Source organism: Lycorma delicatula, chromosome 2 (genome assembly GCF_047948215.1).
Source record: "Lycorma delicatula isolate Av1 chromosome 2, ASM4794821v1, whole genome shotgun sequence".
Taxonomy (NCBI): Eukaryota; Metazoa; Arthropoda; class Insecta; order Hemiptera; family Fulgoridae; genus Lycorma; species Lycorma delicatula.
In genome coordinates, this window is record NC_134456.1 from 34,893,897 (window position 1) to 34,917,905 (window position 24,009).

At 30.8% G+C, this 24,009-nt stretch overlaps 1 protein-coding gene across 2 annotated transcripts in view; it reads right to left on the bottom strand.

Moving 5' to 3' along the window:
• Window positions 1-24,009, bottom strand: part of LOC142320633 (ras-associated and pleckstrin homology domains-containing protein 1-like) — a 323,711-nt gene that overhangs the window by 202,311 nt on the left and 97,391 nt on the right. Inside the window, exon 2 of one of the 2 annotated variants that reach the window (XM_075358652.1) lies at window positions 12,390-12,415. The exons of the other annotated variant lie outside the window; for it this stretch is intronic. Coding sequence (XP_075214767.1) covers window positions 12,390-12,412 — 23 coding nt within the window. The 5' untranslated portion in view covers window positions 12,413-12,415. The remainder of the gene's footprint in view (window positions 1-12,389; window positions 12,416-24,009) is intronic. 2 annotated transcript variants of the gene reach the window in all.

Consider the following 24,009-nt stretch of genomic DNA (forward strand, 5'->3'; position numbering starts at 1 on the left):
TTTCAATTAATAACACGAGGCCAAACAAACGAAAGGATTTTTTAATTTATTTCACCAGAAATATTCTCATGGTGAAATCAGTGAATTTTTTTTGTGAAGTTAATTAAAATCACAAGTACTAAACCTTAAATAAAAAATACAAGAAAAAAGGAAGTGTTATACCCTTCATCCGGAAAGTTCCAAGGTTCAGATTTTGGTCAAGCCTGTCTTATCTGACTCCCTTCTTACAATGTTCCAATTAGTCAAATCCCTAAATCGAACCTCCTTAATTCGAATATCTCCCTAAATCGAATATTTACTTTTTCCCTTTGAAAAATCCTCTTTAAATACAATAAAAATGTCCTCCTTTATTCGAAAATTTCGAGGACTTGATCTAAATATTATTTTTTTGATGAAAACGTCTTTTTAAACGTTCTCAATAATTTAATCTAGAGAATTTACATATTGCACACAATTTCCAAAGAAGCATATATAACAGTAAATTCAGTTTAATAGTGTACAAAATCAAGATAAATTTGTAGACCCTTTCTAAATTTCAGAAGAATGGAATATAATTTGTAAAAACTTAAACATTAGTATAGAGGAAATTTCATTTGACTTGTTCACACATTTTGATAATGATATTGCAGTTAGTACCATTCCAACCGATGATTATATCATCGCGTCTGCGTCACATTTAACCATTCATACGGATTCCGATGAGTTAGACGAAACGGAAAAAGTGGAAATTACAGTTACAGCAAAAGACGCGAAATTCGCAATAAATAACCTTCAAACATTCTTCGAAAGCACAAGCGAAGTAGAAGATGGTGTATTTAGTGCACTGGTAAAGATTGAAAATGCTCTTCAATTCAATTTTCAAATCTACCAGAAGAAAAATAAGAAATAAAATAAAATTACAGAATTTTTTTTGAAGAAATAATTAAAGGTTCTGTACTATATTTATTTTTTTTTAATTTTTACATAATACTATACACATTTTATCTTTTATGACGTAATTTAGTACTGTGGTACATTGCTATGGATTAACATAAATGTTTATTAAATTATGACATTTTTCTGTACAATTTTTGAGTTTCATTATTTTACTTCTCTAAATAGAAAACTTACTAAATCGAAAAAAATTGGTTCCTTGAGATTCGAATTAGAAAGGTCTGACGGTTTCTCAAAAAAATAAATAAATAAAAAATAATAAATCCCCTTTCTTTCTTTCTGTATACATATTTACTGTATTACGATGAAACGATACGTGTACAAGTTACACATCGTCACCGAGCAATCATCTCAAAATATGAAATTGTCGTTTTTTCCGAAAAGTTTTCACACATATACAACATTCCAATCCAAGGTCCAAATCTTTATCAAAGCTATAAAATGACTCACATTCACGGTATAATATTATGAATAAATAATAGAAAAAAGTTGTCTAAAGGGAAATTGAATAAAACAATAAAAAAGGGATGAGATAAATACAATTTTCACAAACTTTTTTTTATTAATCGACGTTAAGATGAAACGTAAGTTACAGTAACGCATTTTAGAACATAAGTTTCAATATCCATTTATCAGAATTATTATTATTCTCGGATGATGTCACATACATACATTATCCTTCACCACACAGGTTAAACGTGATTTTAATGCGGGCAGAACGGCTCGTGTGAACAATGACTATTGAAGGTCACAGGCTGTTTTCTTAAAATCCTTATAATTCTTTAACAATACTATAAATGGTCACATTAAAATCGTTTCCGAGAATCGTAAAACAGTTCCAAAGTATTATCTTACTGTTGCTTTCAATTTATTTATTTAAAAGTTAAATCGTTATTTGAGCATATTACAATAATCGGCCAACTCATATCTACATTTTACACTTCATGTAGATTCTTGTAATTATCGATGCATTTCAAACAAGCAATCCTTACTTTTTCTGTTTAGCCTCCAGAACCACTATAAGGTATTATTACTTCAGAGGATGAATGAGAATGATATGTATGAATGGTATGTAATGGTTGGTAAATGAAGTGAAGTCTTGTACAGTCTCAGGTCGACCGTTCCTGAGATGTGTGGTTAATTGAAACCCAACCACTAAAGAACATCTCAACCCCGTATAGGAAGACACCCGCCTTGTGACGCTTCCGGTTGCCACACCATCCCCCGTTCCTAGCCTAGATGGCCTTTAACGGGAAACCTCCAAAGAATACCGGTAACCAAGATATAGAATTCAAATCCGCATAAAAGTAACTGCCTAAACAATACTTATAGTAATGCGTAGTTCACGGCCAGGGCCGCTAGCAACATACATTTGAAACCCGTATTAAGAAACAAGTTCCGTGTATCAATTAGAGATCCGTAATCCACGTTATACAAAAGCCTTTTTAAAAATTTGTGGTTTTTTTAAAATGTTATTTCAGTATTTTTTTTTTCACCTATCTAGTTGATATCTCCAGCAGGTATTAATTTCTCTTTTTTTCGCTATTCCGATGGGATTTACCCGATAAATAATAAGTGTAATAAATAAGTATAGATTAGTTGCATAATTACTTTTAAATAAATAAATTTAAATACAGAAAAATGATACTACCCTTAAAGCTGTTTAAATGAGGGCATTTATATGTTTTATTTCGTTAAAGAAAAACAGCATATGCCATCAACAGTCATTATTTTTATTCTGAAACGTTTGGCCTTCAATAAAATTTAATCATAACATATTATCTATCACCCAAAAATAATAATAATTCTGGTACGTCTGACGATGGAACATACGTTCCGAAATGTGTTAGTGTAATTACATTTCATTAGTCACACAACAGATAAATTTTACACGGGTATTGTAAAAACTGAACACTCCAGAACTAGGTCTGAATACAAAAAAAAGAAAAAATATTTAAAATGAACGATGCGTTCTTCCATTTACACGAATAATTCTCAAACATCCATACAACTAGCAGTGTCCTTTAAATATAGTTTTTAGAAAGGAATACGTTAAAATATTTAGACTTCAATTGCAGCAACATAAACCAGAAAACAATCAGAGAAAACAATGTACAAAACTATATTACATAATACATAATTTGCTATAGGCAAGATAAGTTACATTATTCTATGCAAGTATAAAAAGTACACAGTCGAATAGGCAAGGTGAAAGGAATCTGGTCATTGATGACGTCACACGTATACGGGCCATGACCTTCACCGTTAACTGTATTGCAGTTCTTAGTACGTACGTAGATAACGATATATTAGCACCTACCTTGCTATCTGTACTCTTAGCTTAGAATAGAACGGACAGTCGGCCAACACTCCTGCACTCGGTAAATGCAATCCGTATTTTCTGCAGAATATAATCCCGACGTCATTACTGCTAAGCTAAAACCTCATTCGATGTGAAGCGGGCCATTCAATAATATCGCTAATGTTTCTGAGTTATTAGGCGACTTGCCAAATTTTAATTTGCTGGCAAAATACTTGACATTACTTTATATATCACAGCGTACGTAGTAAATACTACATACTTTTCCGCATGTTTAAGAGAACATAATAATTTAATGAAAGTTTATGAATGAATATAACATAGTAACTAACAAATAAAGATTATATTGAAAATTGCACATAAATCGATCAAAATTATTATTTTGAAACAATTATCTATATTAAACTCACGAGTCTGTTGTCAAAGATCTCAAGAGATATGAGAGTTTTTTTGGGCTGGATTTTTTGCAGCAGTTAGTTGTGAGGGTATCATTTAGAGTGAAAGTTGATTTCGGTTATGAAAACATTTGGGTTTCGGCCATTTGAGTGGGTGCAACTCTTATAAAATAAACTACAAGGTAGACCCGCAACCGTTCCTTCGATTTTCACGATTCAAACGGGGAATGCGTTATTAGGTTGAAAGCTAACGGTTGGATACATCAGGTACATTCTGGATAGACCAGATCTCAATTATTCGGAAACTCTCATCACGCGAGAACCATAAGACCAATCGCTTTCAAATTTTCAGGATACATTCGTGTTACCAAAGGTAAGGTTTTAAGCTATAGACTGAGGCCCTAGCCTCCTTGAGGGTGAAATTCTGCAGTAAACATATTCATTAAAGAAAAAAAAAATTATTTTATTTCATTATTATGTTTCTGTCACGGTAACAGAAATAAGTTTCGAATTTTCGTCCCCAAAGGTATGTATACTTTAGTTACGACTGTTACTAACATTGCCTTTTTGTAATTTAGTTTCTTTCTCAGGTTTCTATAAAACCTGAATACTTTAATTGTTATTTATATGTATTATTCCCGCAACCATGAGAGTAACGAACACTGCGGGTGTCCAGGAGACGGGGCCCGGACTGGCTAGTTTTAAAGTAAAATCGAAAAAAAAATACAAATAATAAATCCCTAGAAATAAATAAAATTACAAAAAAAGAAGAAAATTATAAATTCAATTTAATTACCGGAATAAAAAAAAATATTTCTCAAGTAACTAATATTAAATACGAACATATCAAAGATGTTATCAAATATAGTCGTACGTAAACCAGGGAGTACTGTAATACTTAGCCGGAAATTGTGTTATTGAACATGTAGTAGAATGATGACAAACGATTCAATTTATACATCAAAGACAACTTTTTTTTTGTGGGCGAACAACCAAAGAGATTATAATCGTCTGTAAAATGCAAATGAGACTAAGTCGTAAAGGAAGAAAATTACTTAATATTGAAGCAAAACATTATAAACGACAGCTATAAAATGAATACCAGAGACCCCACGAACTGAATAAACCCTAAAAAATACAATAAACCTCCTGACTAATTGGGAGCGTCTCAGTTGTCAAAATTATATGAAAAGACTTACATAATATATAACGCAAATTAAGATCGTGTTTATTAGTCCAGGCAGTATCTGTTTTAAAACGGGTATATTTAGACTTTTTCTATATAATCACTAATTTTTGCTTTAGTGGCTCTGGAATATCATCAGGAATGATTTTATTTAGTTATACGCCAGTTGAAAAAGATGTGCTTAAATCTTTATTAAACAAAATGCAAAAAAAATCGCAGAAATATCCTTTTCTTCTCCTGTTTCCCTAGATAACTCGATAACTGTTCATTTTAGAGAAAAGATCGAGAGAAAAAAGTACTGTTAATAAATTTTACCTACAATATCTTCGGTTGCAAATCGAAAAATATGTTATTATTGATGCAAAAATAGCAATAACAAAAAAATTAAAAAAAAAGAAGTTTTGGGAATTTTTTTCGAGTACTTTTCAGATTTTGCCTCTAAGAACTATTTGATATGATAAAGCAACGTCAAATTTAAAAAAAATCGGTCTGACAATTTTTGCACAATAATGTTTTATATTCCAGATTCAAAAAAATTGTAGTTTTACCAAATTGTGTAATAAATTGTGAAATAAAGTCTCTAGATACTTGAAAATTTAATCACATATAAAACAGCACTCAAATTTTCAAATGCATTTTGAAAAATATAAATCGGTTAATTAGGAGAGCCTAGGGCATGTTTCAAACATACTTGCAATTTTAACAAACAAAATTATTGTTTTTTTTTTAAACTGTCTTTTTTAACTGATGTCTTGTAAGCTAAAAAGTTCAAATATCATACTAGCAAACACGAATTATTGCTAAATATCGGTCTATTAATATATCGATAATAATTTATTCCAAAAGCTGCACACAGGAGGTCAACTTTGATCGGTTTTTTGTCAGACCGATTTTGTTGAAATTTGACGTGTTGCTTTATCATATCAAAACGTTCTTTGAGGCAAAATCTGAAAAGTACTCGAAAAAAATTCCCAGAAACCTTGTTTTTTCATTTTTTTATTTCTATTTTTGCATCAATAATAAAGTATTTTTCGATATGCAACCGATGATATTGTGGGTAAAATTTAATAACAAAACTTCTTTCTCTCTTGATCTTTACTCTAAAATGAACAGTTATCGAGTTATCTAGGGAAACAGGAGAAAAAAAGGATATTTCTGGGATTTTTTTTTACATTTTTTTTAATAAAAATTAAGCACACCTTTTTTCAACCGGCGCATTACGAAATAATCATTTCTGATTATATTGCGTTAAAGCAAAAACTGGCGATCATTTAGAAAACTTCCAACCCAAAACAAGATACCGCCTGGACTACATCATAAGAACCTATATTTGTAAATAAACATATAAAAGAAAATTTCTTAATTATTAGATAAAAATAAAAAAAAAACTACCATTTTGATCTATTTTAGTCAAAGAATGATGTTTCCGATTAAATTACACTTACAAGACTGACCGCATTAATTATTTCGAAAAAAGTTATATCTTTTACATTAAACATCATTTCCCTGTTTAATAAATAGTATGTTTCTGAAGCGCACATGTATATTTTCATTCTTGTCTTACTCGACATGATTAATAATGAAAGTTTTGTTGCATAACTCCTCCATTCACTTCGGAAATCCACCGTCATATTATCTCCAATTTTTTCTTTAATTAAAATGTGATAAATACCTAGTTAGGTCATCTTCACCATTTCAGACACGATTTAATAGCCTCCAACGTTAAGTTTATTTCACCATCTTGACGGAAATTTTTATGAAAATTTTTTACTTGACATCCACTACTGTCTAGTTGTTACCTTCATACATAATTTCTTCCATAAATTGGAAAATTTGAAGGTTTATGTTCCCCTCCCCGTGCTACGGAACGTAGGTGTGTCGGGTGATGTTTTATCTCCATAATTATTGGAAAACCTGCTGAAATCTTTCTAATCGAGTGGCGAGTATTTATATTTATTGACGGGGATTTATTTGGTTTATGTTGTTTTATTTAAGAGGACGGGGTTTAGGAAGTTTTAGATCTTTAGTATGGTAATGTTTTAAATGAGGTTATTTCCTGAGAGAGTTGCAAAGTTTTTGCGTCCTTCTCCCTGAGCGATTCCTCTTCAGTCCGTCCTCTGAATGCCTTTCAATCAAGCAGGAATTTGCCAGATGAGGCCCTAGTTTTGTGGAGGGTGTAATGCACTTCCTTTGCGGAAACATTCGAATAGCAGGACTGGAAACGGTTGCCTACCGTTTTATATTCTAAAGTGAAGGAAGGAAAGGATGGGTTTCGAAGTTTCTTCTTCTGTTGACTCGGACCCTGCCCGCATCTCCTCTTTCGTGAACTGTCTTTTTATACTTCTTTGTTTTCTTTTTATCCGATTCTCCCTGTTTTTCGGGTAAAATTAATTACAACCGATAACTTCAAAAAGTCCTATTAGCCTTGAAAAGGACGTCACAACGGAGAGTGCAGGTCTCGGACGGCTGTTGAATTTCTTCTCAGTCTTTCGTAGCTGCATTCCGGCATCTTTCTTCTTCTTTTTCTTCATTAAGAAATAACGAATCATTAATAAAGAAAATTTAACAATAAATTGTGCGCCTACGCAGAATAGTAGCGATCGCAATATTCAAGTCTGTCAACCAAATAAGTACCAAAGATTTCATCACCTTCTACTATACACACGTGTTTATCTAGGAACGGATTGGCGGGTGGGGGCTGAAACGTGAAAAATGTGACCTTGTCGCTGTAATCGCCGTAGTCATATATGTAATTTCTGAAATAGAAAGAATAAGAGAAGGCGTTCCTCCATTTCACGGAAGCAGCAACGTTGTAATCGTGAATAAGTTGTTTAGAAATATATGACGTTTGAAAAATGTAACTCCATCGTCTAAATTGGGAAATTTCGTTGCATGGAAGGTATCCACATACAATATTTCCATCAGTACTGGATAGCTTTTCGGTATCTCCATGAGACTGTGAACTGCAAGTAATATTTTGGCTTTCACTTCACCTACTCAGTTTTTGGCTTTTATTTGCAGTTAAAATAGTCAATTATATTATCTGAAGTAAATCACGTATTTCTTATAATAATCAACAGTACATTTTGGATATCCTTAATTGCTCGTTAATGTTTTCCAAGCAAAGTGGTTATCCGAATTAGTCGATTATAGAGATTTAACGAGCTAATCCAAGATGCAGCACCCCAGCATACGGACTTCTTAAAAAAAATAATTATATATTAAATTTGGATACGGTTACCTGTCTTCAAGCAATGCAAAACTATTGATTTTAGCTACATCATCACTTAAAATAGCTCAAATTTTATAAAACTAAAATAAATTTATTGTGAAAAAATCCCTAATGTATCACCACTCAAAAGTTCAAAATTGATTAACTAACCTTAGTTAAGAAAAATTATTAAATGTTATAATTATATATTTTAAAAATTATAAATTGTAATTAGTAATTATAAATTACTAATTTATGATAAGTTCGTAATTATAAAAAAACTATTTTTTTATAAAAATAAATTCGTAAACTATTAATAATGATAAAAGAAACTTTATTTAGGTATATCATTAACAGTATAAAAAAATTTAAGTAAGCATCCGAGAATAAATAATTAACAAAGTCACGATGACGTTGCCTTTTATGTCTGCGACAAGCAATCAAAATGTGAATGCGAAACAATTTCATGGAGTTCTAACAACAAAATTATGGAAATACCCTAAAACTTCAATTCAAAATATAATCCTTACAGCATACACGTACCGTATTTAAAATAACGATTCGGCTTGAGCGCAAATAATTATCATTCATTGTACAACCAAGGTGTTAATACTGTCGGTTGACTATAATATTCGATAACGTCAAACAAGCGTAATTTACAACGTACGTACAAAACAGCGTACGATGTGCATACCAATAAAGGAAAGCGGGCGGGTTAGATGCTATCACCTTATGTAATAACGATGAACGCATAAATTAAACACACGAACGAATATAATACAAAATTGATGAAACAAAATCCAATACAAATCAAACGACTGAATAATTAATCTACCTCTTTACATAGGTCTGCACATATTTACTCAGGAACATTGATAAACAGAAGGAATTAAAATACCGTATTATTACATTCAAACAGAAAAATATATCTTTTTACAGTTCTTTTTCTTTCCTTTTATCGCTGTCAACGTTTGACCGACGGGTCAAATTGTCGTTGACCGATGTTCCACGGTCCTTTAGGAGACATACTTCAGACCCGATGCATGTTATTATCATCACGACGTCGAAAACAAAACTATAATTTTTAACATAATATTTTCCAAACCTCAAATCTTACACAATTAAAAAAACAACGCCAATTGATAGATTAGAATGCGGTACACCGTATAATAAATTTAAAAAATAATTTTCTAAAACTATTCCTACATAAAAAAGTTTCACATAACTTTGGAATTGTTTTTGGAATAATCAAAATAAAAAATGGAAGCGTAGAAGTGATCAGAGCAACAATACTTAGTTAAAAATAAAATTAATTGGGGTCACCTTAGAAACAGTTCCAAATACTTTATTGAAATTACTACTACTACTACTTTACGGAAATTCAAAGTTCGAATGTAAATCCATCACACAGAAAATAATCGATAAAAAATTATTATTCCACCCTAAAATGCAACTCGTGATTACCATCATAACCTGGACAAATAACTAAATTATCTACATTCACTAATAATTCACGAAATAAATAATAGTTTTCACGAAAGAAATAAAATTAAAATCAAATCTAGCAGGAAAAAAGGGAAAACCACCATCTCCATATATAATTTTTAATAACGCATTTTTCACCGGAAAACTACCATAATAAAGTATTATTTCATCGAATAATTATTTTTAAAACTATACGTAAATGCGATTCGTGTAGTCACGCAATTTTGGAAGTATTATTTACAACATGTATAATTAAACGGCATTACGGTAGTACAATATTAATAATGAACATTCGTCCACGCCCTGTACTCGTAGGATACAGTAGCGTATTAAACGGAATGTATAATGTTTAACCGAGGGTAATTCCGCCCTGCGATTACTTAATCATCTCGACTCAGTCATTAACGACAATTACGCGATATAGATATTACTGAAGGAAATGAACCATTTAACGTCAATAAAATGTAATCTGCGTCGAATATACAGAGTGTACACCAATTCAGGAAAATAATAAAGAAAATATATGTATTATGGTTATCAAATCAGCTTTTACATAATCTCCTTTTCAGCTCGTTTTAAAATAAAATCAATATTATTTGAATGCGTTAGCGAATTAGGATTTTTTTTTATAAAAAAAAAAAAAAAAAAAAAAAAAAAAAAACAAAGACTATCTTAAGTAGAATTATTAATGTAATATTCTTAAGAAAGAAAGATATGCTGAAGAAAACAGATGCATTACCTTGAATTAAAAACTGCTTCATCATTAATGTTAATAATAATTATTAAATAATGATCATTACGAGATTTGAATGACATTTAAATAGAATAAACAAAAGGCAAAAATGCTGTTCGATTCAAAGGATATTGATTTTTAAATACCGATTTACGAGTAAAACGATATCGTAGACCGGCTATTCTCAACCTTTTCAGTTCCACGACCTCCAAAAAGTAAAGAAAATATACAAAGAATATTTCACGATACCACAATCCCAACCTAATGAAAACTATTTAGCTGCGCTGATAGCGACGAGTATGAACACGCAAGTATGAAGTGTACAAATATGAGAAATTTACAAAAATCTACATATAAAAACCGTGAATGTTTATGTGAATGATAAGGCAGTATAAATTCATAATAATATTCAGTTGTCTTATTTTATGAATATTTCTTGTTGTCTTATCATGTATTTATTTTTATTTCTACGTAATGGAATTTTTTTTCTCCTTTTTTAGATTACTAATTTATTGTATTTTAATTCATTTCAATGTAAATTTAAATAATTTTAAATTCTGGTTATATGCATTGTGTAAAAAAAGTATTGCGATGGCGAAAAATTTTGGTTTTCAGTTTTCAACGGAAATATCGATTTTAACTACTTTCAGCGTGACGTCTGTACGTAGGTATGTATCTCGCTTAACTCAAAAACGATAAGCCGCAGGATGTTGAAATTTTGGATTTAGGACTGTTGTAACATCTAGCTGTGCACCTCCCTTTTTGAGTGCAATCGACTGAACCGAAAGTGTACAATAAAAGTCCAAAATCCAAAAATTTTGGATTTTTCCTTAACTGCAGTTATAAGCCCTCGTTCTTCAACGATATCTCATAAGTGGTATTTACTTTCATTGGTTCCAGAATTATAGCCAAATGAAATTTTAATTAATCAAATATTTGGATCTTAGAAGGGGAAGGCACGTCGGTTCGAATCAGTGACTTTATCTCCTTTTTTTAACTTTTATTTTTTAATTTAAATACCCTGATTTATTAATAATTATTAACCTCTGACTGTTTTACGATAAATAATAATTCAATAATAACAATAAAAAAAAATATATGGAAAAATATCGGAAGTTGTAAATGAAATAAAATTTTATGTACTTTGAATTTCAAAAAAAAAATTGTTATATGTAATTTAAAAAGGCGTACAAGGAAGTCATTCAGTGTCCACATCAGATTTATTTTGAAGATATTTATTACAATACTGCTAAATTAATAATATCTGTTTGAGTTTCATAAAAAAAAATTCTGACGCAGAATAGCACGTCATCTCAATTTGTGTATCATTTCATGATGCAAGAAAGTATTTTAACATAACTAGAACCAAGAACTTATCCTTCATTAAAATCACAGCTGTCGTGTAACTTACAATAATTAGTATTTACAGAGGGCCCTACCAACCCCTTTTTTTATTAAAATAGTTTCTCAGCAATTACTCACACTTAAAAAAATATATACATATAAGGGAAACATTATTTTTTATAACTTGCTAAGGATGCATCTAAATAAAAATGTTGATAAAGATAATCAAAGCAGATAAATAATATCAATATATATATATTATTTCTTCAATTACATTCTTAAGAAATATCTTTTTGAACTAGGTTCGGAAGAACAGGGTTCAATTAACAAGAGAACATTGATAACTGCGTTACGGATACAAATATTTTACTTGTTTCATTATTTCCAACCGAATTTTAACGCCACTGGTCCACAGAGTTTAAATTACATCAATACTGAATTCACTGATATTAATAGTATATTATTTTTACTATTAATCTATATCTATAACATTACCATATCCGTAAAATAAACATAAAAATTAATTTAAATGGTTTTATCCCAATTTAAAAAACAAAGGGTATTTATAAATTTTTAAAAAAATTCTATTTTATCACAACTTGACGAGACGTTTCTAATAAATGAATCAGCATATCACTTTACCCACGTTAACTCAACCTGTAAAAATTCTAAACTAATCGGATGATGGACTAATAGTTATAAACTAATGAAAGCCTATTTCCCGATTATAAACTCAGCACTTGAAGGAAAAAATAGAAAGGTAGAAAATTGAGACCACCTACCTAATAGCCGATGGAAGCGCCATAAACTGAAAATAAATGAAAAAAATGATTATAAAAATTCTATAAAGTAATCACAGATTAAATGAATACAATTTAAATAACTAATATGAATATTTACAACAAAAAAAAAACCGTATAATAATCAAACAAATAATATATTGCAATAAACAAGTGATTTAAGTATTAGCGGACGTTCCTTAATACAATGTGTTGGACAGGTCAAGAACTAAAACAAATGGCATTTTTTCACAATTCAGGGCCAACCTCAATAAATGATGTTGTTTTACACAACACTACGAGTTTTATCAATCGCTGTTCTTAAATACACTATCCATTCATTATATATCGTTTAATGGCGCTAAATCAGATTGAAACGTAAATATTATTTAAAAAAATTATCGATTTTTGTATTATCTGTATAAATAAAACACAATCTTCGTTTTGTGTGTGTCCTAATAACACAAAAACTACTTAACCAATTTCGCTGAAAATGCACAATTTGTTATTATTATTTATTATTACGGGAGTACTTTACATGTTATCACTTCCAAAATATTTAACAATATAATAATTTAATAAAATAATAAGCATTGCCGGGTCCACTATTATATTATTAAAAAAACCAAACTATTTGATAAAAATTTATTATGCGATTTGGATAAAATATTACTGTAGGTAAATCGCAAATAATATTTCATTTGAATTTGTATTGTTATTATTATATTTTTATTTATTAGATATCACAACTATAAAGGTGTACAGGAAAATGAGGAGTGAAGTTGTTTTCTATTACCTTCTTCATCGATCCAAACATACTGCTATGAACAAGAAGTCAAATCCGACGAAATGAAAATATTCAGACCTACAATCGAGATATTCATTCTTTTCATCACAGGGACAAACTGCATATTGAAATACCTATACTTTCAGAGAAAGTTATTGTCAGTAGTGTCTCTTATATTTCAGGTGTTTTACATAGAACATAGTTAAAAGAATGACTGTAACAGATAAATTAATGTACTTAATTCTGCTACTAACAGTATATTGTATTATATTATTAATAATTAAAAATACTAAAAGCATAACATGTGTAATTACAACGTAGAGAAGAGATGGAATTATTAAAAAAGACGAGAAAATACCACTGAGAATTAGATATAAATTTTTTTAACAAGTAATATTCGTATGTTTTAAACAAGCATCACAGTTGACACGTCCTGTTTATACACTATTAGCATTTGAACACCACCATAGGTTATAAGTCGTTGACCTGTGAATAAGCAAGCATGGCCCACTGTCGAGTTAAATACTTCAATTATTTATACGTATCACAGTATACAAAAACAAAACTTATTTTTAATAATACATACTCTATTTAATATAATTAAAACACATTCGTGGCAAATATTACATCGGCTTTATTTTTATTATCTCCCATCAACCAATTACACTCGCTACTCTCGAAACTGTTGTAAATAACCCTCCCCGTGTTTTAAAAAATTATTTTAACATTACATAATTGTCAATTCTTCTATCCCTTGTTGTCACTTAAAATGCCTCTTCCCGATACCGCAGAAAGTTGAAATTTGGTGGAGAAAAAAATTATACATATATCTTTAAGTCTTTAAATTGGGGTACCAAAATTATTTTTTTAACCAAATCTTACATATTAAAAAATTTTTAGAAATATTCGAATTAAATGCATAAATATATTTTTATATTACCATCAACTAAGGAATTACTACCATCAAATAAGGAATTAATTTAAATATGACATATAAAAAAAATCCCTTTCGGCAAGCCGGAAGTCGGAGGTAGATTTCACCGGTGCTAAGTAGAGGATAAAAAATATTCCCACCTTAAATTTAAGAAAAACTTCAAATTTACTCAATACAACAATGGTTGCATGTGAAAAAGAGTTTCACATGTTTTTCATACGACAAGCCCCCATTTTCCTACAATTCCAGCAAAATTTTGGTCATCCCTTACCGTAAGAGTTGGTCATATCAAAAATAGTTTCTGACAAAAGTTTTAGGTAATGTTTAGAGGACCAACGATCACTTTAAACTGATTCCATACTGTGCCTATTACGGGAGATATGATCTTTTGTCTTCGGAACCCCATTTTTTTCACCCTCTGGACCAATGGTCGGTGATATCAAAAAAATATACTGACATAAGTTTTAAGACCTTATTCAAAGAATAGTAGGAATTTTTAACGAATTCGATGTTTTACTTAATAAGATAGTTATAGAAATGTTTTGTTTTTTCGAAAAAAATCCCCCCCCCCCCTACAATTGCTACTTCCATGGTCCGATTTTGGCCGTTAACAAACTCGACCGAGATTTTGGGGTGAGTCATTTTTAAGAAAAAAATTGAAAGTGATTGGTGCAAAATTATGGCAATAATCGTGTCCACAAAAAAGTGAAATATATATATATTTCACTATATATAAAATTTTGAGCTGACGGTGGTTTTGGGGTCTGGGGGATGTGAAATGCGAAGATATGTCGAAATTTTCTGGAAGTAGAATCATGGTACCTAAATAATTTTATCAATATAAGACCATATAAGAAATTTGGAATGGCTTAAGGGATCAATAGGAAAGTATTTTTAAGATGAATCAGTAAGTTTGCTATTTTTGTAACGGATTAAAAATGTTCATTACATTATGATGATAAAGAACATGAAGAAAAATTAATATTTGTTTAAAAGAATCAACTGTTTCACTTAAACATAACTTTTCCCCCTTTTCTTCTAGAACAATAGTACAGGGTATCAAATCTTAATTTTTTTTCCTTTACTGCTTAGTATTTTTATTTTTTTAATGATATAAATCAGATATCAGCAGTGTTTATTTAGATGAAATCGATTTCTTAAGTCTGTTTGTTATACATAGATTACATAATTCACAAAAATAAAAAAGTAGTCAGTTTTTTCAACTTTACCACCGGAAATAACTATACAAAAGGTTTATTTTTTTCCTTTTAATTATACTTTCTATTGATTTTTTTATAAACAAAATAATATAAAATAATTAAGATAATGAATTTAATTAATTTATCTACATAATGATTAATAAACTATATGCCAGCTTACTGGTAATTTCTAGAACTACAAAATTAATAATAATAATAGATCAAATTTATCTACGATTTAAAAGTATGAGATGTAAACAGAGTGTATTACGAAGTTCTCCCGGGACTATCATAAACTATTTTCATGTAAACTTATGACCTAAAATGCTTCGTTTGCGAGTTGCGGCTAGTGAAAGATTTCGCTCGGATTTCAGATATCCCGGTGAAATAAGATCGTACTGAAATGTTTAGGACGTTAATTGAGAGGCAAAATTAACGATTTCTTATGGGGTTTGATCTGAAAAATCGAATAAAATTGGTTTCAGAACCGTATCTTGAGTAGGTTTTGAGAAATCTGGGTTGAAAACCAATAAATTGTGGTAAAAAACAGGGTTTTTTTCTGTTTGACCTACAATAACTTTCTTAAATGGGTAATAAACACATAAAACTTTTAAACAAAAATTGTAGCAAATTTAACTCTGAAAAAAATGATGCAAAATAAGTTGAAAAAAACAAAAAAAAGTTAAAAAATTGGAATTTTATTTAGAAACGGTACACTGGACCACATCATTCTCAATCACCTCTGAAGTAATACCTGAAGGTGATTTCAGGAGGGTAAACAGGAAAAAAAAAAGATGGCGCGACTTAAAAGTAGTGCTCGAGGATCAGGGTGTGGAGGGGGCCAACAATGTAATCGAGGTGATGCTGATCAATATCGAGAAATGGGAATGTGTCTCGACTAGGATCGCAATGATACAATGAACAATGATAGGAGAGAAGGCCAATGAGGAGAGGCGACGACAGGCTGAGGAGATGCGGATTGTTAGAGACATGGAGTTCGATGACGGGTGATCAAGGGGGGCCAGTTTCAGGGGGTAAGCGGGTGAGAGCCCCGCACTGCCATCAGTGTGGGCCTGACGGCGGCTGGCAGAGCTTTTTTCTCCCCCTGCGGAAAAAAGTAAACAAACAAATAAACACAAAAGATTAAATTAAATTACTGATTAGATAATTTGTAAGCAACAAACAAATTTTATCCACACAAAATATTGAAAAAATAAGCTATTCAGTTTTAGGTGTAATTTAATTTTTTTTTTGTTTAAATTTATATAATCAATGAAAATTTTACTGTAGATAAGCATGATATAGATTCATTAGTCATTTAAAATACTGATAACATTTTAGTGTGATAATAAAAAAGAAAACATTTTTAACTAAAAAAAAAAAATGTTTGTAATAATAAATTTGCTCTCAAGATGCTGCGTCACAAAGACTGATATCAAACGAACCAAAACTGTAGAGAAACGTTAATGATCAAATGTATAGGACTTTTCACAAAATTGAGAAAGTTGATAAACATTTAGAGAAAGTAATGAAAAAATAACGAAAACAAAGGTAAAAAAAAATATTTCATACAGTTTTAAATATAAATAATACATTGTAAATTATGACAACTTTTTATCTAAAACTACTGTAAAAAGGTAAGCAAGCAAACAAACACATCTTATCGTTGTAACCTTATCCACAGAGAGTTTTAACAAAGGTCATAAATCTGTAAGACGAAAAATATATTGTTCGTTTTACAAAAGGTTGAAAGGTGATTCAACCGAGTCCAGTTAGTTAGTTATTTATTTATTTATTTATTATTATTACTTCCTTTTAATCTTTGACGAATTATTAGATATTTTACATCAATTAAAAATTGAAAGAAAGAAAAAAAGATTTAATAATAAAAAGATTGAGTAGTTCAATATTAATTATCAAGCCCGATCGACATCCGTAATACTCAATGTGAAATTTAATGATTCCAATTAAAATATGCCTTAAAAGGGAATCTCCAATAACAGAATAAGGATAGAATACCGCGATCACTGTAAGCATTAAAAGGGTGTAATATTGTGACCATATTTTTAAACAAATCTGGAGATTTGTTTTAACTGGATATTTAACTGTTTTTCAAACGTTAAATTAAATAATTACAGAAATAGTAGAGAATAATTTTTAAAAGTTCGTTAACCATCGGTTTTTTAAATCTATAAAAGGAAACGAAACTTTCATATGGGATGAACATAAAGCACTTAAGTTAATCAATAGATAAAGATTGGGGGGGAAATGTCATCATCATAATCTTAAAAGAATTTCATATTTAAGCTTTAGGTACCTCAAAAATATTTCTTATAAATGGAGCAAAACCGGATAAGAAATTTTGTCATGTTGCGGGTTTTTTGCAATGTTTAAATATTTTCTCCAATCTATGAAACGTTACCATTAACTAAATAATTCCGTTATTTTGACATGACTGCCCAAAAAAAGTGTAATGTATTTAGGGAGTATGGTATATATGTTTGTTCCATCGCAGCAGCTCAACGGCTGAACCGATTTAGATGTAAGACCACCCCGCGTTGGAATCCTTACGTTACCAAGAGTATCATAGGCTATGTAAATGTAGTAGTGGAGATTTGCCGGTTGATGCACAAACTTTAATGAATTGAATAAATGAACTACGAGTCTCTTTCACTGTGCGAGTTGGTTTTGAACTGAATGATTCGAATAAATCGAATGAATAATATTACAAAAATAATAGAAATAAATTTAATTAAATAAAATAATATTAAATAAATTATAAATGTCTGTCTCCCGTGAGGACTGCGTGTGAGGCTAGAGTGGTGAGGTGATGCGAGCACCAGGTGTGAGGCTAGAGCAATCACCATCAACTGGTAAAAACCGGGTGCCCTGGAGCATTGTTTTGGGAGGTGCAATGGGGTGCTCTCATAATATTTCTACAAACAATCGTCCGATTTTTCAAAATTCAAACGGGGTACTTGTTAGTATACTAAAAAATCACGATGGAAAAATATATAAGAATTAAAAAAAATTAATAACAGCTGTTTTTAGTAAAAAATTAGACGTTTGAAAAATTAAAATATTTTTAATTTACTACAAAAAATACTCACTGTAGTTTATACGCTAATAATTTATTACACGACTGCCCAAGAAGTGTAATGTATTTAGGATAAATGTATGTAAGTATGTATGTATGTTTGTTCCACCGTAGCAGCTCAACGACTGAACCGATTTAAATGTATGAGCCCGCGTTGGAATCCTTACGTTTCCGGGAGTGTCATAGGCTATATATATTTACATAAATTAAAAAAAAAATTGAAAACAAAATTATACTATATTCAAAATTGTCATCCGCACGCTCTTTAATTATCCTGTGGTAGTAATTATCCTTCATTAAAGAGCAATGTTTTATTTTTGGTTGTCGTGTTTTTAATTTTTAATGTTTATCTCTAAATAAAATCACACCTCTATCAGTAAATATACAGCGCTAACGCTAAAATTAAAAAAAAAAAAAAAAAAAAAAAAAAAAAAAATCAATTGCACGTTAAGTAGCACAAATAATTCGTCCATCTAGCAATCATTCCAAAAACTGACTAGAAAGTTCTAATAAAATGACACAACAATTAAAAGGTCAAATGTTATCTCATTATTAGCAGCTATATAATGCCTTTTTTCTTTCTTTTCTTTTTCCTGTTTAGCCTCCGGTAACTACCGTTCAGATAATACTTCAGAGGATGAATAATGAGGATGATATGTATGAGTGTAAATGAAGTGTAGTCTTGTACATTCTCAGTTCGACCATTCCTGAGATGTGTGGTTAATTGAACCCCAACCACCAAAGAACACCGGTATCCACGATCTAGTATTCAAGTCCGTGTAAAAATATCTGGCTTTACTAGGACTTGAACGAGCTATATAATGCCTAGGCAAGATTTAAGACACGTTCTAGACCAAGAGGTCGGGATGGTAAAAATTCCGTCTTTAATAGAAGCGAATTAACTAATAATTTTGATGCATTAAGTTTAACATATTGTATACAATTAATAAACCTTTTATTGTTCTGAGAAACTGTCATTAGTAAGTCACATTCATTACTGAAGCGACAATATGCTTCGTAATTCCTCCAGTAGAATGAAACGCAACCTAGGAACAGGTTTATAGTTCAGCTGGATACTTGCGTAGCAATTCATTCAATTACGAGAATTAGAGAGGTTGTACCTTCACGAAATCTGACCAAGTTTTTGAGGTGTCGTTTACTTTCTATAAGTAAACCGATTCTGTAACAGCATATAATCATATATTTAATCAACCCAAAATTACTGATCGATAATAGCTACTCCTATCGGACATAAGAATCCCTAAATGTCTTAAGGGATTGTGAGTCTGATGAACATCCAAAACCTGGAGGGGAAAACTTTTATCTTCTGGAAAGTACTTCACGACTTGGCTCCTCCGCGGATAAATTTGGTATTTTTTAACCACCACTTATTTTTTTTATCCTTGATAAAACTTCGGAGAGTTTAAGTGGAAATTAGATATCGAGAAGTTCCTTACGGAATGTGCAGAGACGTGAAATCTGTCTGAGGTCGGCTGCTTGTAAAAATGTAGCTGCATACTGACTTATTATTCGTCCAGTGGATGCAGAATAAGCTTAATGAATGGTATATATAATATAATTCAGGGCCTAATAATCGTTTATAGAATACAAATCAACTATTTTTGAGACTGTAGAGTGAAAATAAAATTAAATGTTTTACTCCTCCTGAGCAAAAATTTCAACATATTAATAATTGAGGAAAACCAAAATTCTTCCAGTTGTAGTTTTTGACATATAAATCAAAATGATATACATCAGGTGTATGTTATATAGTTTCGAAATGATTAAAAAATTTATAATATAACGGAAAATTGATGGAATAAGTAAAGCAATCAATCTCTCTCAGCGTAGTGTGAAACATAAAGGATATAAAATGCTTCGTAAGTTTTACAATACTTTTCCATATTGTAACAATTTCTACTAAAAACTTTCAAAATAACATACTCTTGTTTTTCTTACTACATGAACCAGATGATTTAACATCAGATAGAAAATTATCGATTTAGCAAAGAAATGACATATAATAAGAAAAAAAGTAAAACTATTTACGGACACAATTTAAAGTGTTAAAACATCTTTATTATATAATAAATGAGACAGATGCATAAAATTCTAAAGTATGCGTTTTTGTTATTTTTTTGTCAGTCGTAAACAAATCTATAAAAAGTTTTACAACTTGCGTGTAAGCTACTGCATAAATTAAAAAGTTGTAATCCATCAAGTTGTTAATTAATTATATGCTCTGCTAAAACGTGTAATAATGGAAAACAAAATTTGCAAATATTCTTTTAAAACCTTTCATTAAACGACATTTTAAATTATTCAGGAATATATATATGTATATTAAATTTTGACTTACGAAACCTATATAACAAAAGTTACGTAAGCCTTTACGTAGGTCCTATTTGATTTCGTAGTAGATATCCTTTATAGGTCCTATTTAATTTTAAGAAATGTCATATAAGAGCGTTCCAACAACTTCAGTTACTCGTCTACGAATATAAATATAATATATTATATTATTATTAGAGGATGACCCGATGCTATAATTTTTGTCATAACCGGCTATTTTTTAACAATATGACAAAGAAATGGAAATAAGGAACATTTTCTAGAAAATCTCGTCGGCACTCTGTTACCTATTACCCGAGACCGCGATCCTGTTAAGTATTGCTAGTCCATTCTAGAGATTATAATAAAGTTAACAAATGAAGAGATTATAATCATTTTTGATTCAACATGACGATTGTAATGGTATGAAAACAATTTACATAAAAGAAATCGCTAAAAGGAGCAAAATACTGTGACGAATCAAACTACGCTGCCTTCCGGAAAACAAAACGAGTTGAAATTCTTGGATCTAATATTCTATCACCTTACGGGAGACGTACCAGACCAAATTTGAAATCAATTATACCGAATACAAAAATAATATCTGGGTTTTAATTTGTTGTAATATCTCTTGGATGGGGTGTGCAGTATTGATTTAAGGCTAGAATCAAAGAGCAAAAAGGACAATTTTAGTTGAAAGCATGGCCGTAGATTGATTACTTATCTTTCCGCTGTATATCGTTACTAACAAAGATGGCTTTCCTAAACGGAAAGCATTCTGTGTTTTCAGTTTGATGAACATGAATCTGCAGTTACAGTTCAATACGTGTTCCTTAGAAAATTCAATTGTAATTCTCTAAGTGACAATATCATTCGTCGATCGGATAATCGGTTTGAAACAACTGAATCTCTGTGTAAAAGGGAGACAGACTATGAGACGACCGAGAGTGTCTAAAGAAAACGTTGAACATATCAAGGTCTTTTCTACGAAATTCTAAAAATCTGTTAGGAAGGCCGGCAGCGAACTAGCAATCCCGGTAATGACATACTATGCATGCCGCATTTCGCAATCAAAATTTTGCAGCATGAAGATGACAACTTTCTTGACCATATTGTATTTAACGATAAGTCCACATTTCACCTTAGGGGAACGTGAACAGTATAATGTCCTTATCTGGGGGGGGGGGGTCCAGAATATCCCCATAACTCTTACAATGCGAAAAGGACTCCAGAGAATAAAATATTTTCTATGTGACATTCTGATGGCAAATTTATTTGCCATTCGTTTTCTCAAAGTAATAGTATACAGACAATCTTTTTCGCTTATGCTGCGTACATAGCTCTTTCCTCAACTATAAGATGGACCAGAGAATTTTATTTGGAAACAAGATGGCGCGCCTCTTCATTGAAATAGCACGGTATCGGTTGAATGACTTTTTCCACGACCGCTAAGTTGGCCGGTACGTACTCGATGTGAGCTTGTCACCCGATCTGACCCCAAGTGATTTTTTCCTATGGGGGGAAAAAAAGGGATCTTGTGTGTGAGCTTACCTACTTATCTATCCAATTTCAGGCACAGAATTGTAGCGGTTGCTGTTCCATTGCTTCGGAAATGCTGGTTAAAGTATGGGACGAATGCTCTTATTGGTTGGATGTGTGCCGCGTGACGGTGTCACAGTATTGTAACTCAAAGTTAACAGATATTAGCTTTAACACTTCGATATTATTTTTGGTCATGTCTTGTATATATGCTGTTAGTGAATTTTGGTTAACGGTATTCAACTGATCTCAGAGGCTATTCTGCGAGAACGGGGATAAGCAACCGTATACATACGTCATACAGAAACACTACATATTTCTCAGGATGGGGATTGATTGCTAGACAGATGGGAAATTCGAGTAATATTAACACAAACACACGCTATACTCACGCACGCAAGTGAATACGCTGTATGGTGAACGTGTCTGTTTTTTCTTTACTAATATCACGAATGCAACAAAACATTTGACTTCTTGTTAAGTACGACGTTCTGTTGCGGTGCATGAGCCCCGTTACTGTACTATTAGCAGTGCCAACACTATTTTACATATACTTGTTATAACCATTGCCCATCAATTGTTAATCGATTAGAAACTTTGATGAGTAATACCAATACTATGACAGTTTATTAAACACCAAATACAGAAAACGTTTCTACTTAAATCAGGCCATTTAGGTACTATAAAGGAAATAACCCTTCCAATATGAATAATGCAATAATATCACTCTTTTTATAATATGCCACACATACAATGTTAAATGGTGAACGGGAGATGGACTGAATAATATAACGCCAAAAGAATCAATGGCAGAATAACGAAATACAAAGAAGAAATATTGAATTAAGTTCTCTTAGACTTACGGATGGTTCCAAACAACAAAACGTTTACCGGGTGTAAAGGTTGTTAAGCATTAGAATAATCCGTTAACAAAACTTGGTTACATTTTAATGCTGTAAATTACCACTGATTTGCTGTAATATATAACGCAAAAACTTACCGCGTCCGGAAGATTTCAAGAACAATGGATTCTTGGCAAAATATCAAAGGAATAAATAAAAAAAATAAACTGTTAGATCAGAAAATAAGGATATGATTCAAATTAGAAAATTCTACTTTAGTTAAAAAAAAAAAATTTGAATCTGATTAAAGTGTAACGTGAAAAGAAATTTTCAGTAGTTAGAGCACCCTGATATTTGTACGATTTATAAAATGTGATCTTTAAAATTCTGCTTAAATCTATGAACTACCACATTCCACGAGAGTTTATTTTTTTTTAAATACTAACGAACCTAAAATAAAACGAATACAAATTAAAAAATGTTTTTTTCGAAATATTTTATTATTTGCCAAATATAAAATTATTAATCAACTTTTTCGAATATGTATTAAGTCCTATGTTCACTTCAAAAATGAGAAAAATTAGTGTAAGTTTCCACTGACTGATACACTAGATTTCAGAGTAAAAAATTTCACCACTTAGAAAAGAAATTTCTTTCTGCGTTTCAATCAGTAGGCTACATGTAGCTATATTGAAACCATTTAAATATTTTATTACTGCACTTAAATAATAAATCCATTACCATCCGATATTAGAATACATGCAAATAAAATTAGAACAGTAGTAGAGGAACAGAAGAATAATCCTAAATAGTTATCGACTCTAGGAATTATGTGTTCAAATCATTAACTACATAAAATCTTAAGATACATTCTAATAAATCTAATAATAATCG